Raw genomic sequence first — 16,891 nt, 5'->3', positions numbered from 1 at the left:
GCTTTGTGGTTGTTTATCATGCAGCTTAACCGGGGCAATAGGTAACTGGTATCAAGTGCGAGTTTTGGGGCTCCACTCTTGTGCTTGGAATATCTGGAAAGCCAAAGACAGCTTTATTATACCTGACTACTCAACAGTTTCGTGGGGCAGCCAACCAATGCACTTCCTGCAGCATTTTCCCTTTCTTCCCTAAAGGATGCAAACATATGGGTAACTCTGTGGTAACCTTCCTTGACATCTTTCATCAGAGGACCAGTCCTAACCACATGAATCATGAAGATACTGAAAGAATAAGGAAAGCATATGCCTATTAAAGATACTTGGTGGTAGCAAAGGATGGTCTATGTAAAAATTTATAATAAAACATGCACATGTGCATGGAAAAGGACCTCAAAGGTTACGTACTGAAGATCCAAAAAGGTTTTTTCCTACGAGGATAGGTAAGATTATGGGTTAATGTTCTTTTGCTTGTCCATGATTCCTGACTTTCCTGAACTGAACATGAATGTATTTGTAATTTCCAAAAGAGAGAAACATAAAAACATGAAAGAAACAGTAAAACTTTCAAAGAAAGAGCAAACATTTAAGTTTATTTTCAGGGGTTGAGCAGGTTATCATTTGTAGTTAAGTCAATTATGCATAACTGTTGGATGAAAATTAGCTGAAATTTAAAAAGCAGAAATCAGGAGACAATTCTGAAAAACAACAAAATCACTTGCAGACATATAAATAGTTGCCAGGTGCATGCAAATTTGCAATGCTTTTTGTAAAAAGGACAAGATACAAGCATTTTCTAATAAACTTTTGCCTAGAGCAGGGTCAACAAATTTTTTCTATAAAGAGCCTGATGATAAGTATTTGAGGCTTTGCAAGCCAGACTGTCTCTGCTACAACTACTCTGCCATTGTAGCACAAGAGTAGCCATAGACAATCTGTGAATAAATGGACATGAATATGTTTCAGTAAAACTTTATTTATAATAGCAGGTGGCAGGCCAGATTTGGCCTACAGCCATAGTGTGCCTTCCTCTGGACTAGACAAATTGGTGCCAAAGCAGCAACAGCTTATGATCGCATTGGCAATAACTTACTTATGCCAGAGTGATGACGTGTTTTCTGCACCTGACAGTCCCTCTATACCTTTGCCTGCTGTCAAATCCTTTTCCTTCTTTATGTCTCATCCTCCTCTTCAAGAACCCTGAGCTGCTTACCTTAGAAGTATGTTCTAACCACCTGTTTACTTGTACTTCTCCTCCATTAGGCTAACAGCAAGATTATGTCCTAATCACTTTTATATCCCCAGAGCCTTGGGGAGAGCCTGAACCATAATAGATTCTCAACAAACGAATGTGAAGTGAGTGATTATGCAAAACACAATAATGTCAAGAGGCGACAAGCCACAGACTGGGAGAAAATATTTGCAAATGACATCTCTGATAAAGGACTATTATCCAAAATATACAAAGAACTCTTAAAACCCAACAATAAGAATATGAACAACCCAACTAAAAAATGGGCAAGGTATCTGCACAAACACCTCAGCAAAGAAGACTAGAGAGGCAAATAAGCATATGAAAAGACGCTCAATGTCTTATGTCATCAGGGACATGCAAATTAAAACAACAGTAGGATATCACACACACCTATCAGAATGGCCAAAATCTAGAACACTGACAATACCAAATACTGGCAAGGATGTGGAGCAACAGGAACTCTCATTCAGTGCTGGGATATTGCAAAATGGGACAGCTACTTTGGAAGATAATTTGGCAGTTCCATACAAAACTACACATGCTCTTTTATACCATCCAGCAATTGTGTCCCTTAGTATTATTTACCCAAAGTAATTAAAAACATATGTCTACACAAAAACCTACCTACAGGTATCTATAGCAGCTTTATTTATAATTGCCAAAACATAGAAGCAACCAAGATGTCTTTCAGTAGGTGAGTAGATAAATTGTCATATATCCAGACAAAGGAGTATTAATTCATGCTAAAAAAAAAAAAAAAAAATCTATCAAGCTATGAAAAGACATGGAAGAAACTTAAATGCATACTACTAAGTGAAGGAAGCAAGTCTGAAAAAACAACATACTGTACAATTCTGACGACATGACATTCTGAAAAAGGCAAAAACTATGGAGACAGTAAAAAAATTAGTGGTTACCAGGAGTTAGGGGCAAGGGGGAGAGATGAATAGGTAGAGCACAGAGGATTTTTAGGGCAGTAAAAACACTCTATGTGATATTATAATGATGGATACATGTCATTTCACATTTGTCAAAATCCCTAAAATGCACAACACCAAGAGTGAACCCTAATGTACACTATGGACTTCAGGTGATAATGATGTGTCAATGTAGGTCATTTATTATAACAAATTGCCCCGCATCAGGTGAACTTGAGCCCTGCTTTGGATGAGCACAAGCCCCACTTTGGGTGAGCCCTGCTTCTCTCTCTCTCTCTCTCTGCCCCTTGTTCACTTGCGCCCTCTCTCTCTCTCTCTCTCTCTCTCTCAACAACAACAACAACAACAACAACAACAAATATACCACTCTGGTGGGGAATGTTGATAGTGGAGGGAGCTAGGCATGTGTGGGGCAGGGAGTGTTTGAGAAATCTCTGTACTTTCTGCTCAATTTTGCTGCAAACCTAAAAGTGCTCTAAAACATTAAGTCTACACACACACACACACACACACACACACACACACACACTCACATCATTATTGTAAATACTCACTCAGCCTTTTCTACAGCCTTTAGGAGACATTAAAAGCTAATTACCTGATCAGGCAATGGTTTCACAGATCTGACATCAAAAGCACAAGTGGCAAAAGAAAAAATAAATAGAACGTCATCAAAATTAAAAACTTTTTTGCCACAAATGTTACCATCAAGAAAGTAAAAAACAACCCACAAAATGGGAGAATATTTTTTATAAATCATGTATCTAATAAGGGACTGGCATCTGGAATATGCAAAGAACTTTTATAATGCAGTAATAAAAAGACAAATATACTGATTTTAAATGGGCAAAGGATTTAAATAGACATTTCTCCAAAGATGTACAAATATATATTTCTTAGTGCAGTAATAATAATTATGATTATAATACTATTCATTTTATGTTTAAAAAGCAATTATTAAAATCTTTCAAATAATTAAATAGGGAAAGAGATTCGCAATAAAACATTCTATTAAGAGAGAGTTCATTAGGCAGATACATTTAGGAAAAGCCTTTTATCCCCACCAATGTTGTACAATTTCTTTTATTTATTTTTAACCATCAGTTTGTTCTCTTTAGTTAAGAGCCTATTTCTTGGTTTGTCTCTCTTTTTTTTCCCTTTGCTCGTTTATTGTGTTTCTTAAATTCCACATGAGTGAAATCATATATTATTTGTCTTTCTCTGACTGACTTATTTCACTTAGCATTATATCCTCTAGATCCATCCATGTTGTTGCAAATGGCAAGATTTCATTCTTTTTATGGGCTGAGTTATATTCCATTATATATATGTATATGTGTATATATGTGTATGTATATGTGTGTGTGTATATATATATCTCCATCCCACTTCTTCTTTATCCATTCATCTATTGGCAGACATTTGGGTTGCTTCCTTATCTTGGCTATGGTAAATAGTGCTGCAATAAACACAGGGGTGCATATATCTTTTTGAATTAGTGTTTCATATTTTGGGGGTAAATACCCAGTAGTGGAATTACTGGATCCTATGGTAATTCTGTTTTTAATTTTTTGAGAAACCTCCATGTTTTCCACAGTGGCTAAACCACTTTGAATTCCCACCAACCATGCACAAAGACTTTTTTCTCCACATACTCAGCAACACTTGTTTCTTGTAATATTGTACAATTTTAATAATTATATATAATTCTAATTTCTGTAAAGTGTTTCAGTGTACACTCAGTCATAACATTAAGCAAAATACGCTTTAAGGATGCACCAAAAGGCCTTGCCCATCCCTTACCCCAAATTCCCCTTTTGGTGCATCCTGGATTCATCTCAGACCACCACCACCAAACTTCTGGGAACTGCCTGAGCTGAGCCACAGTAGGACAACATGTACCAAATAAAGCTCGTAGGAATCAACTCTGAGGGGTAGTCATCTACTTACGATTTTGAATGTTTTAAAAATACTTGAAATAAAAGTTATCGTTGTAATCTTTTTTGGACATTTTCAATCCTTTTTGGACTAAGACAGGTATTTAAATGTATAAAAATAAACCGCATTTCTATGTTTTAAATTGTACATACATATTTTTTAAGTGTTAAAAACGACATTGCCGGGGCGCCCGGGTGGCTCAATAGGTTAAGCGTCAGACTTCACAGCTCAAGTCATGATCTCGTGGTTCGTGAGTTCAAGCCCTGCATCGGGCTCGCTGCTGTCAGCACAGAGCCTGCTTCAGATCCTGTGTCTCCCTCTCTCTCTGCCACCTTACTAAGTGCGTGTGTGTGTGAGCACGCAGGCATGCACTCTCTCTCTCTCTCTCTCTCGCTCTCTCTCTGAAAAATAAACATTTAAAAAAAAGAAAAGCAAACAGAATTTTTTTTTTAATGGCAATGTCAACTTTTCTTACCTACTTCATTGGTTGTGAGTTCTTTAAAAAGAAAACAAAACCACAGGTCCAAAATGGCATCACTTAGGCCAAGTCACCAAACCAACGCCTAATATCTAACCTAATTACACTTGCAGCCTCCTACAGAAATGTAGTCTTAACTGGTCAGGAATTTTCTGGTAAACACCAATGAGACAATTTGTCACATGGTCCTCTCCATCTCCCAAAGGAAGATGAGATAATCCACCCCCTAAAACCCCACTGTCCCCAAATGAAGGTGACCTCACCTGAAATAATTCTTTTTTCTATTTATGATTTCCCTGTCTTGCCTCTAGAAACCTTTCCCTTTTTGGAGCCCTTTGGAGCTCCCCTCTCCTTGCTACATAGGATGCTACCCAATTCATGAATCATTTAATAAAGACAATTACATCTTCACATTTACTCTGTTGAGTTTCATTCTTTAACAGTTCTGTTTCACAACAGACATCCACTAATTAATTTTTGACGATCTTCATAGCAAAGTAAACAGGCAAAGAATTGCAAAAAGAGCACTCCATTGTTTTTTGCAAGTCTGTCTCCAGAGTCTTTTTATTTAAACAGAAAAAGAATGTGTTTCCTTTAAAAGAATAGTACTTTTGTTAATCAAAAATAGGGGATGAAAAAGTCATACTAGATCCAGTGAACCAACAGCCAGGCTTTGTTTCCAGCTAATTAAAAAGTAGAAAAGAACCTGGTTTCCATTCCATTATAATTGTGTTCCTTTTAACAACAGTGTGATAAGCTAAGGAATTATGACAAAATGCAATTACTTAATCTAATATTTTCAATAATTCCAATTGTGTTTGATTCTATTCTATATGTTTCCTAAAATACTTGCATTACTCTCAGAGCACCTGGGTGGCTCAATTGGTTAAACGTCCAACTCTTGATTTCAGCTCAGGTCATGATCTCACAGGTCATGAGTTCGAGCCCCACATCGGGCTCCTCACTGACCACACGGAGCCTGCTTGGGATCCTCTCTCTCTGCCCCTCCCCTGCTCCTGCTCGCTCTCTCTCTCTCTCTCTCTCTCTCTCAAAATAAATAAATAAAACTTCTAAAAAATATATCTGCATTACTCTCAACATTTTTACCTCATTATCAGGACCTTCGTAATTCCTTTTTTTTTAATGTTTATTTATTTCTGAGAGAGAGAGAGAGAGAGAGAGAGAGAGCGAGCGTGAGTGGGGCAGAGAGAAAGGGAGACACAAAATCTGAAGCCGGCTCCAGGCTCTGAGCTGTCAGCACAGAGCCAGACACAGGGCTCAAAATCGTGAATTGTGAGATCACGACCTGAGCCAAAGTCTGACTCTCAACCGACTGAGCCACCCAGGTACCCCAGGACCTTCATAATTCCTAAAGCATTGTTTTCTGGAATTTCACAAAAAAAAAAATGTGTATGCATTTAACATTTCCAGCTGACCCCGCCAGGATTATTTAATTCTACAGGGGTACACACCTTTGACTGACTATGGTTCCAGTGACTAGGCTATTTTACAACTTTGTAAGTTTAGAAGTCAATTTGTAGAAAACTATCAGTAATGCAAATAACTGCCATTGATTGAAATGCAAATTAATTTTGTTGGGTAGAACTATAATTAATTTCTGCCCTATAGAAAGGATGACCTCAAATATTACATTTTATAGCATACAGAACAGCACTGTCATATAGACATACATATAGTACCTATAAAAGACATATATATATCATAATGCCATATATAAATATATAGATATATCACATGCCACATATGTAATTTTACATTTTTTTTTTAATTTTTTTAACGTTTATTTATTTTTGAGACAGAGAGAGACAGAGCATGAACGGGGAGGGGCAGAGAGAGAGGGAGACAAAGAATCTGAAACAGGCTCCAGGCTCTGAGCGGTCAGCACAGAGCCCGACGCAGGGCTCAAACTCACGGACCGTGAGATCATGACCTGAGCCAAAGTCGGACGCTTAACTGACCAAGCCACCCAGGCGCCCCATGTAATTTTACATTTCTTAGCACCATGTTAAAAAAGGTAAAAAGTTAAGAAATGAAATTCATTTAAATAATAGATTTTAACTTAATATATCCAAAATATTGTCATTTCAACAAGTAATCAACTTTTAAAGTATTGAGATGTTTTATATTCTTTTTTTGTACACTAAATCTCCAAAATTCAATGTGTATTTTACATTTACAGCACATCTCAAATCATATTGGCCATAATTCAGTGCTCAATAGCCACATATGATTAGTGGCTACCATACTGGATGGTGCAGCTGTATAGTCTTTGTTTGCATCGGTCTGGATGGTTCAACCACTACATCTGCTCATGCAAGTATTTGCCAGAACATTTTTGGTGTTAATCCTAGATATTTCTTCAGCACCTACTATATGCCTGGGTGTTCACTATTTACTAGGACAGGTATATAACTGCGTAATGGATGTCCCCTGCCATCAAAGAATAAGATGAGATAAGACATATAATCCTTATAAATTTAGAAAACAAGACATCAAATAAATAAATTCTTAAATTCAGTGGACAACACACAAATGAATAATCAATACAGATAGGCATAGTCAAGGAGAAGGGAAGAAAGGAGCCAAGGATATTCAAAGCTTAATAAACAGGATGAGGAAGGAAACGTGTAAGTTAGAGCTTAGACAAAACAGAAAGTCACTGGCCTGATTTTATCAGACTCTATTTATTTGGTTCAGATCATGGTTTTCATAATATATGGTTGCTCTTTGGTAAATAAAATAAAATAGCTTTAGAATGAAAATAGATCTTGTATTTTATATGTTGTATGATCTCAACCCTGTTCTAAAAATGCACTTTGAATTTTTTTTTAATATTTATTTATTTTTGAGAAAGAGACAGACAGACAGACAGAGCGTGAGCAGGGGAAGGGCAGAGAGAGAGAGAGAGACACAGAATCCAAAGCAGGCTCCAGGCTCTGAGCTGTCAGCACAGAGCCCGAAGCAGGGCTGGAACTCAGGGACTGTGAGATCATGACCTGAGGCAAAGTTGGACGCTTAACCGACTGAGCCACCCAGGCGCCCCTAAAAACGCACTTTAAAAGACAGGAAGAAAACACTCAAAAATGGCCCCTAGATAACTGGATTGATTATGGTAGGGTAGAGGATGATCCTGGCTTCTTTGAAGTTATATCCTTCATTTTTTCAATAATCATGTAATATTTTTATAGTTACAAAAAATATATACTGTTTATAGTATGTAAAGAAGTTGCACTTATCTGATGGCTCCAGAAATTCTGAAACAAGATTGTACTAAAAGGTATGTCTAACAATTCCCGTATGATCTCTTGATGTCTTAAAAACTAAAACAGGAGTCCAGGGCTTTTCATATCACATATTCCAGAACCACTGGCTATTGGAGTGATAAACTGTGGAGTAAGCTTTCATCCATTTTCCATGAATTTCATCTTACAACTGTGAGAAGAATCAAGTATTAAAAAAAAGAGAGTCAAGTATTGCTCAAATTAATGACCATCTAGGGTTGATTTTACTTTTGGAAAAGCAGCTTGCTAAAGGTGACTGCCTCATTGTTAAGTAAGGTTCATGGCTAATGGTTTTGACAAGTAAAGCTGTTCAAATGCCCAAGGTGGCTCACTTGATCACACATCCTCTGCTGGCCATGCAATTGATGGGAATTTTAAACACAGCTTTCATCTTTGACCTTTGTCTTTATGATTTAGTTCATAGAGCAAACTATTGTCATATCTTCCAGTTAACTTGACCAAATAGCTCTTGAAGAATAATTGGATCCTTTACCTTGCGCTTTGCCCACCCTACTTCTAGCACAATCATTAAGCATGTCTTATCCTTATTTGCTTTTGATATTTACTAATTACTATTAACCACTGCCCTTTGTCTACTTCATTCTCTCATTCTGATTCTTTCCACCTACTCAGCTATTTCTTGTCCTTCCCACATATTCTTCTGCTTTAGCCCAGTAGTTCCAAGTTGACTTCTTGAAATAAGCCTGGCACACTTTCAAAATGCTATAACGTTTAGTAGATTTATAACGAGATGCTGTTTAAGTGTGGTAACTCGTTATCAATCAGTAAAGTTAACAATTTTTACTGATCAACCACTGTATTTTTGGATTTATGGAACTATTATAGGGAATTTTTTAAGCAAGTGTGGACCTAAAGAAGTCCTAAATAGCTTGCTTTTACTCATGCAGTCAAGCAGTGAGAAAAAAAAAAGTGTGAATTATAGCATAAGAATATATTTGAGTTCACTACATTGCTCTTTATGCTAATGAAAACAGTGAAAACAACCTAAATATCTAATAAGGGAATGGTGAGGGGAATTTTATATATATATATATATATATATATATATATATATATATATATATATATATCTAATCAGTGAAATATCATGCAGTTATTTGAATACTAATTGTGATGTCATTTGAGCAAATAGTTACCAGGAATAGCCTTTTAACATTACTTGCTTTTACATATATGATCCCGCTCACTTTCCTGTCTCTGGATCGTTAATGATCCTTTGTGACCTGTATGAGATACTTTTTCTCTCCTCTCCCTGCCCCAAACCAATCTCCATGACTTCAAATCCAAATGCTACACGTTTATCAACAAACATTTATTTAACAAGCACTTGTTGTGTACCTTGCCCGTTGGCACCTGCCCTCGTGGGGCTCAGGGTCAAATAATCACACAAGTAAGTATATGATTACAAATGGAATGAGGACTGTCAAGTAAATAGTTATAAAAGAGAGTAATCCAGGGACAGCTTCCCTGTAGAAGTGACACCTGAACTGGAATCAAAAATACAAGACGAAGCACTGGGGGGAGGGGGGGCGGGCAACATGTGCTATGACCCTGTTACAGAAAATGCATGGTTTTTTTCAGAGAATTGAAAAAAGGCCAGTTTGGCTGCGACACAGGGAAATGATGAGGAAGTACTTTGAGAAGAGGTGGAGAGGTAAGATTGTGACTATGTAAGACTGGAGTTTTTAACATAGGACAGTGGAAATCACTGAAGAATTTTAAGGTCAAGACATGGAGGGGTGATGTGATCCAACTTGCATTTTGAAAAGATGATAATGGCTTCAGTGTGGAGCCTGGATTGGAAAGAGACCAGGGTGGACACAGGGAGAACAATTAGGAGCCTACCACACTGGTCTGGGTGAGAGTTCTAGCTTGACCTGGGGAGCTGGCTGTAGAAACAGAGAAAAAGGACACAGATCTAAGAGGTATTTAAATGATACAGTTAGTAAGGCTTGATGACAGACCACAATAAAGAATAAAGGAAAGAAGTGGCTGGGATGACTCCTAGGTTTCTGTCTTGTGGAATCAAATGGACAGTGGTGTCATTCATTACAAGATAAGGTTGAGAACTGGTGATCATAAGTTTGGTTAAGTATGACCACCCCATCATGGACTTACAGATAATTACTGAAGTGCGCAGTGATAAATCAATTGTTGGTTGTAGTAGTCATGTGATCAATTTACAGAACATTTCCTTCATCAAGAAACTCATAAGTTGTGGTGAGAGGGCAGGGGGGACTTCAGAAGCCATTTGAGGAGAAAATTATTCATACCCCTAAAAATCTGTGTCAAAAGCATTAGGGTCATTAGATTAACTCAACTACAAGAGGTTGTCAACAGGTTCCCATGTAAATAATCTGTTTATTTCTCTGCATTCATAGCCTTCTCTTCCCACTGCTGGCCCCACAAGGTCTAATCAGTATGGCTAGAGAATCTATGGAAGACTTCATGAAATAAGAAGGCCCTGAGAGGGGTCTTGAAGAATGGGAAAACCTTCAGCAGAACAGGTATAAGAAGAAGAGTCAAGCACATTAGTGCTAAGCAATGGAGCTGAGAAGTAGTATGAGGTCCAGAAGATGCTGAACTGGCCATAATAATAGGTTCAGCTGGGAGGAAGTGCAAGGTACAGTGTGGGGAGCCACATTAAAAAGGTTCTTGGGGCGCCTGGGTGGCGCAGTCGGTTAAGCGTCCGACTTCAGCCAGGTCACGATCTCACGGTCCGTGAGTTCGAGCCCCGCGTCGGGCTCTGTGCTGACAGCTCAGAGCCTGGAGCCTGTTTCCGATTCTGTGTCTCCCTCTCTCTCTGCCCCTCCCCCGTTCATGCTCTGTCTCTCTCTGTCCCAAAAATAAATAAAAAACGTTGAAAAAAAATTAAAAAAAAAAAAAAAAAAAGGTTCTTAAATGTTTGATGCACGAGTTTAAATGTTATTCTGCAGTTGGTCAAGAATCCGTGGTGCAATCTTCAATTGGATGGAAGGGGAGAAGGAAGAGAACAGAATATCAGCATCATAGATGGAACTCCTCCAAACTAATTATGCTCTCCCATTCTACAGTTGAGAACCATTGCTATAAGACAACAGCACTCAGATATACCCTTAAAGGCAGAGAAAAGCTCCACTGGGATTTAACAGAAGCAAAGTGGTAACTATAAGAAAGCAACACTCTCACTCTTTAGCTTCTTATTCACCTCTTTGTTATTCAATTTTGACAGCCTCGGGACTCCCCCACCCCCACGCCCCCGGGCCAACATACTTTTCTCCTTCATTCTCTTTAGCTGAACAACAACTCAGAAAATCTTTTTCTTTGTATTTCCATGGCTCAGTGGAGACAGATTGACATTTTCCAAAATTACATTAGAAACTACTAGGAGAAATAAAACAAGAAGATAAGAATAGCACAAAATGAGTCAAAATTTCCCAAATAAAGATTTGGGGTCCAAAGTTCCCTAAGATAGGTAAGGTCATCAAAGCAGTGAGCCTGAGAGGTTCTGCTGTTCAAGAAGCATCTTCCAACCAGGAACCCCAATCTCTACATAAAAGGATGCGACTACATGGAGCTTACAACTTTTACTAAAAGCCTCTTTGCTCTCCAATTTTCAGGCAACCCAAAATTCCCAGGAGCTTTTCCCTGTCCTACCTGAGAAGCCACTCTCTCATCCATGCTGTCCAGTCCCACTATCCTTCCCCCTTGACTATTTATCCTTTCCACAAACCAACACACACATCACCTCCTTAAATATCACAAAGTCTGTGCTACAAACCACTATACCAATACACTTCGGTCTCCCTCTCGTTCTCATTCTGTCTCTCTCTCTCCTTTCCCTTTTCAACCTGCACTTTTTTTTGAAAACTCTGTTGCAAGAAAGAAAAGACCAAAAGCTGTGAATGTCATACTTTCACCTGAGAGTCACTCTTTCCAGTTCTTCATCTGACTCTAAGCTATGTGGTCACCAAGCTCTGCCTACTCTTCAGCACCCAGGAAAAAATGCCAATGTTCACAAATCCAACCTTATTCTTTTTCAAACCTCCCTTATCTGCTTGAGGCTTATGGCCAAGCTCCAAATCCCTGATGGAAGTACATACCTACTTCACACATGAAGAAGGGCAGTGGTGACTGCAACCCTCGAACACACAGTGAATGATACAGGTCATGTCCCCAAAGCCACCTGCTCTGCCATCTCTGAAATAACCCGCTCAACATAGTCTTCTTCCTCTCCTCCCAGCACTTCTACCATGTACGTGGAAAAGATATTATCATAGAATTCCACAACATAACAATTCCTTAACTTTAGGAATTAGCTGAAAGAAAGCTGGCAAACATTGAGAAGAAGGAAATAAGAGAGAAACTTAGGTAACTTGGTGGCAAAGGTCTGTTCAGAAAAGGCCCTCTAAGTTTTTATGAACTTCCCTTCAGTGGACTTTTTCAGCAAAACATGTTAGATAGTTATAGGAACTACAATGTCATCAGGAACTCTTAGTATTCACCTAGAAGTGAGGACAAAGTAGAGTGTCCTGCAGAAGACTGTAGTACTTGCAGCCAAGTTGAAAAGGGAACTCAACTCTTGTGGTGGATCATTTCCAAAGATGACCACCAGAAATCCCCTCCATCCCTGAACACACATACCACTCCTCCCATCAAGAGGTGGAGCGTACTTTCCCCTGGACCGGTTTTATAACTTACTTGGGTCAGCAGAATGACACAAAAGTGACATTCTAGTACTCCTAAGAACTACAAGAACTTCAAGGCCTTAAGAAGAGTTATAGTTTCTGCTTTTGTGTTTTTGGGAATCACCTGACAGGTTAAAAAAGCTCAAGCTAAATCACTAAATAAGAAGAGAGAGGCCTGGCCAGCCCCCAACCATTCCAGCTGAGGCCAGACATGTATTTGATACCATGTTAGACCTTCTCACCCCAGCTGAGCTCCCAGCTGAATGCAGCCAGCACCACATCTAGGAGAAGAACTACCTAGTGGAGCCCAGCCCACTCACAAAATCCATCAGAAATAGGAAGTTGTGGGGCACCCGGCAGGCTCAGTCGGTTAAGCATCCAACTCTTGATCTCAGCTCGGGTCATGATCTCACGATTCATGAGTTCAAGCCCCTCGTCAGGCTCTGTCTCTGCCCTTTTGTGCTCATGTGCATTCGCTAGCCCTCTGTCAAAAGAAATAAATAAACTTAAACAAAATAAATTTAAAAAAATAAATAAGAAGTTGTTATTGTCTTAAGCCACTAAGTTTTGAGGGAGTTTGTTACACCGTAATACAGATAACTGGGATCTGTTTAACAATTCAACCCATCTCAAAGTTATCAACAAATCCAGATCCCAGATAACCTCTTAATTTGTCCAGTTTTTATGTATGAACTGTCCTTTTGTTACTTGAGTCTTCTATATTAATCTCAACCATGAATTCCAGACAGTTCTGATTTCAAATATTATATCCCATAGTTCCCATAAGAATAGTTGAAGTTATTAGGGCTTACTTTGAGTTCAGAAACTCTGGCCACTTTATCTATATTATTTCCTTAATATAGTTAATGTTCTAACTTCCTCTTTGATTCTGAAGATACTCTGCATTTTGTTATTGGCCCGAATTTTAAATTTTACTTTCAAGGGGCGCCTGGGTGGCGCAGTCGGTTAGGCGTCCGACTTCAGCCAGGTCACGATCTCGCGGTCCGTGAGTTCGAGCCCCGCGTCAGGCTCTGGGCTGATGGCTCAGAGCCTGGAGCCTGTTTCCGATCCTGTGTCTCCCTCTCTCTCTGCCCCTCCCCCGTTCATGCTCTGTCTCTCTCTGTCCCAAAAATAAATAAAAAAAAAAAAAAAAAAAAAAAACGTTGAAAAAATAAATTTTACTTTCAAAATGTCCAGTGTCTGTATTTGCTGTGATAGTTTCCTTTTGAATGTGTTTTGCAGGTTTACTCATGCTTTTCAAATGTAAATTCAATGTGAGAGCAATGTGTATTCAGACAATAGTATTCATCAGATGTCACCACTGAAATGAAAGGATTTTCAAAATATTCAGCTCTAATCCTTCTCTTCCTTACTCTACAGAATCTGAGACTTAATCAGTGCCAGTGACTTCAATTAGCATATGTAAAATGATGACTCACAAAGCTAGACTTCCCCTTCGGACTTCTCTCCTGAGATTCAGATACAGTTCCAAATGCCCACCAGCTATCTCCACTTGGATGCTCCACAGGCTTTAAAACCTCAGTAGCTCCAAATGAAATTCACTGACCCTCAAAACTTATTCCTTTTTTTTTTTTTAATCTTTATTTGAGAGAGAGCACAAGCAAGGGAGGGGCAGAGAGGCAGGAGGCAGGGGGGGTGGGTAGAGAATGAATCTCAACCCGGCTCTGCACTATCAGCCCAGAGCCCAACATAGGCTCGAACTCAAAACACCTTATCATGACCTAAGCCAAAATCATGAGTCAGACGTTTAAACGACTAAGCCACCCTGGCGCCCCAAAACTTATTCTTCCTTAATCCTTCAGTCACTGAAAGACACCAACATTCTTCCAGAAATCTGGTATATGGGTCTCCCCACCAGACCAAGAGCCAGCCCTAGGTCCCATTCATCTCCGTATCTGCAAATCCTAGCACAGGACCTAGTATATTATAGCACTTGCTAAGCATTTTTTTCAATTAATAATTAAATAAAAACTGGTTCATTATGGTTCTGGTTACCCCAATAAGAAAGATTGGCCCTTGTCTAACCCAACTAAATGTGTCAATACTTACAGCATCATCTAGTTGCGTCCAAGGCAAGACTTTGTGAAGGACCTTATCACCACCAGCATAAAGAGTGAAAACGAAGTGAGCCACCATAGGCCACATATGCTTGGGAAAATCTTAGCCTCAATATGCCCATGATGTACAGCCTTTTTTACCAGGACTAACAAAGTTCATTTGAACAGGTTACATGATGGACCCATTGCCTCAATTCCCAAGCCCCTAGTGGACTGGAACTCTGGTCTAAGCAAAGCATATCACCTTCTTAATTACAGGAATGAGAGATCTTTTCCTGGTCATTCATGCTGCCATGTCCCCAGTGTATTCTTGTGCTTCACAGCTTCACAATATCAAATGGGTCTACCTTTTGAAAAACAAGCTTTTAACCTGATTCTGTTTCTGGTTGAAAATTTGAGCCAGTTCCAAGAACTCAATGTCAACTCAGTTCAAATCTATGGTTTCTTTTTTTTTTCTTTAAGTTTGTTTATTTATTTATTTGGGGGGGGGGGGGGACTTGCAGAAAGAGGAGAGAGAGAATCCCAAGTAGGCTGTGTGCTGACGGTATGAAGCCCGATGTGGGGCTCAATCCCATGAACAGTGAGATCATGACCTGAGTTGAAATCAAGAGTCGAACACTCAACCAACTAGGCCACCCAGGGGCTCCAAATCTATGGTTTCTTTTTCATTTTTTTTTTAACATTTATTTATTTTTGAGAGAAAGAGAGAGACAGAGCACAAGCAGGGGAGGGGCAGAGAGACAGGAAGACACAGAATCCGAAGCAGGCTCCAGGCTCTGAGCTGTCAGCACAGAGCCCAGTGTGGGGCTTAAACTCACGAACCACAAGAACATGACCTGAGCTGAAGTCGGACACTTAGCCAACTGAGCCACCCAGGCACCCCATCTTTAAGGCACTGTGTTGTAGACATTAAGTGCTCTTTGTTGTTGGGTCATGTATGCAAACCCAAATCCAGCCTGGCTCATTATGTCCCCCTTTCTCTCTGTGTAGCTCTGTAAGTCCAACCTGCTTCAAAGCCAAACCACTCTGGGTCATACACATTTTGAGTGTGTCTTTGTAGCCTAAATGTCTTTCATTCTCTTGGTACGGTCATGAGTGACAGCTTTGTGGTCAGTGTATTTTTTTTAATGTTTATTTATTTTTGAGAGAGTGACACAGAGTGCAAGGAGTGGAGGGATAGAGAGAGAGGGAGACACAGAATGCAAAGCAAGCTCCAGGCTCTGAGCTGTCAGCACAGAGCCCGACAGGGGGCTCGAAATCACAAACTGAGATCATGACCTGAGCCTAAGTTGGACGCTTAACTGACTGAGTAACCCAGGTGCCCCTGTAGTCAATATTTTTAAGATTTATGTCTATGATAACTGCTTTTATATTTCAGATTAATTTATAGCATCTTAATAAGTTATTTGATCTGGCAATTTCTTTATGAAATCAAGCACATCCTCACATATACATGAGATATCTGCTGGGTTTATAATTCTAGACTCTTAAAAAGTAACTCTATTTTTCATTCAAATACATTTGCTTTTCTGGAGTTTTGGGTGATTATAATGGGTTCATTCAAAATATTCATTCTTGCTTTTCCATGCTGATAGTGCTCTCAAAACATGGTGAACATTCCTAAAACCTGCTGGACTCTCTGTAAGAAGTGTGGCAAGTACCAACAACACAAAGTGACACAATACAAGAAGGGCAATGATTCTCTGTATGCCCAGAGAAAGCAGCATTATGACAGGAAGCAGAATGGCTACAGTGAGCAGATTAAGCCGATTTTCTGGAAAAAAACAAAAACAACAAAGAGGGTTATGCTGAGGATTGACTGTATTGAACCCAACTACAGATGTATGAAAATGCTGGCTATTAAAAGATGCAAGCATTTGGAATTGAGAGGACATAAGAAAAGAAAGGGCCACATGATCCATTTCTAAGCTTCATATTTCACTTTATTATGAAGACAATAAGATCTTGAGGTTATGTTCAAACCAAAATTAAAAAAATACTCTTTATTAAAACAGCACTTCCCAATTTTATAAAATTTGAATAAAAAAAGGAAATTTAATCTCCTTGAAAACAATGTTGGCATTAAAATTCATTATATTCATTTACATAATTATGGGGAAAACTCAGCAAAAACTACCAATCTATTTAATATCTTGAGTTTGATGAAGCACATTAGAACATGAAACACAATACATTGGAACATGAATACACAGTCAA

The 16,891-nt window shown here is 38.9% G+C and overlaps 1 protein-coding gene across 1 annotated transcript; it reads left to right on the top strand.

The window, feature by feature from the left end:
- Positions 1-16,281: 16,281 nt before the first annotated feature.
- LOC145714281 (large ribosomal subunit protein eL42-like) lies at positions 16,282-16,602 on the top strand. The gene has a single exon (XM_081793602.1). It carries the CDS (start codon positions 16,282-16,284, stop codon positions 16,600-16,602), a length of 321 nt encoding a protein of 106 aa, XP_081649728.1.
- The last annotated feature ends 289 nt before the right edge of the window (positions 16,603-16,891 follow it).

Source organism: Panthera onca, chromosome X (assembly GCF_046562875.1).
Source record: "Panthera onca isolate mPanOnc1 chromosome X, mPanOnc1 haplotype 2, whole genome shotgun sequence".
NCBI lineage: Eukaryota > Metazoa > Chordata > Mammalia > Carnivora > Felidae > Panthera > Panthera onca.
Note: the sequence above shows the minus strand (reverse complement) of the source record. Positions and strands in the feature narration are given on the sequence as shown.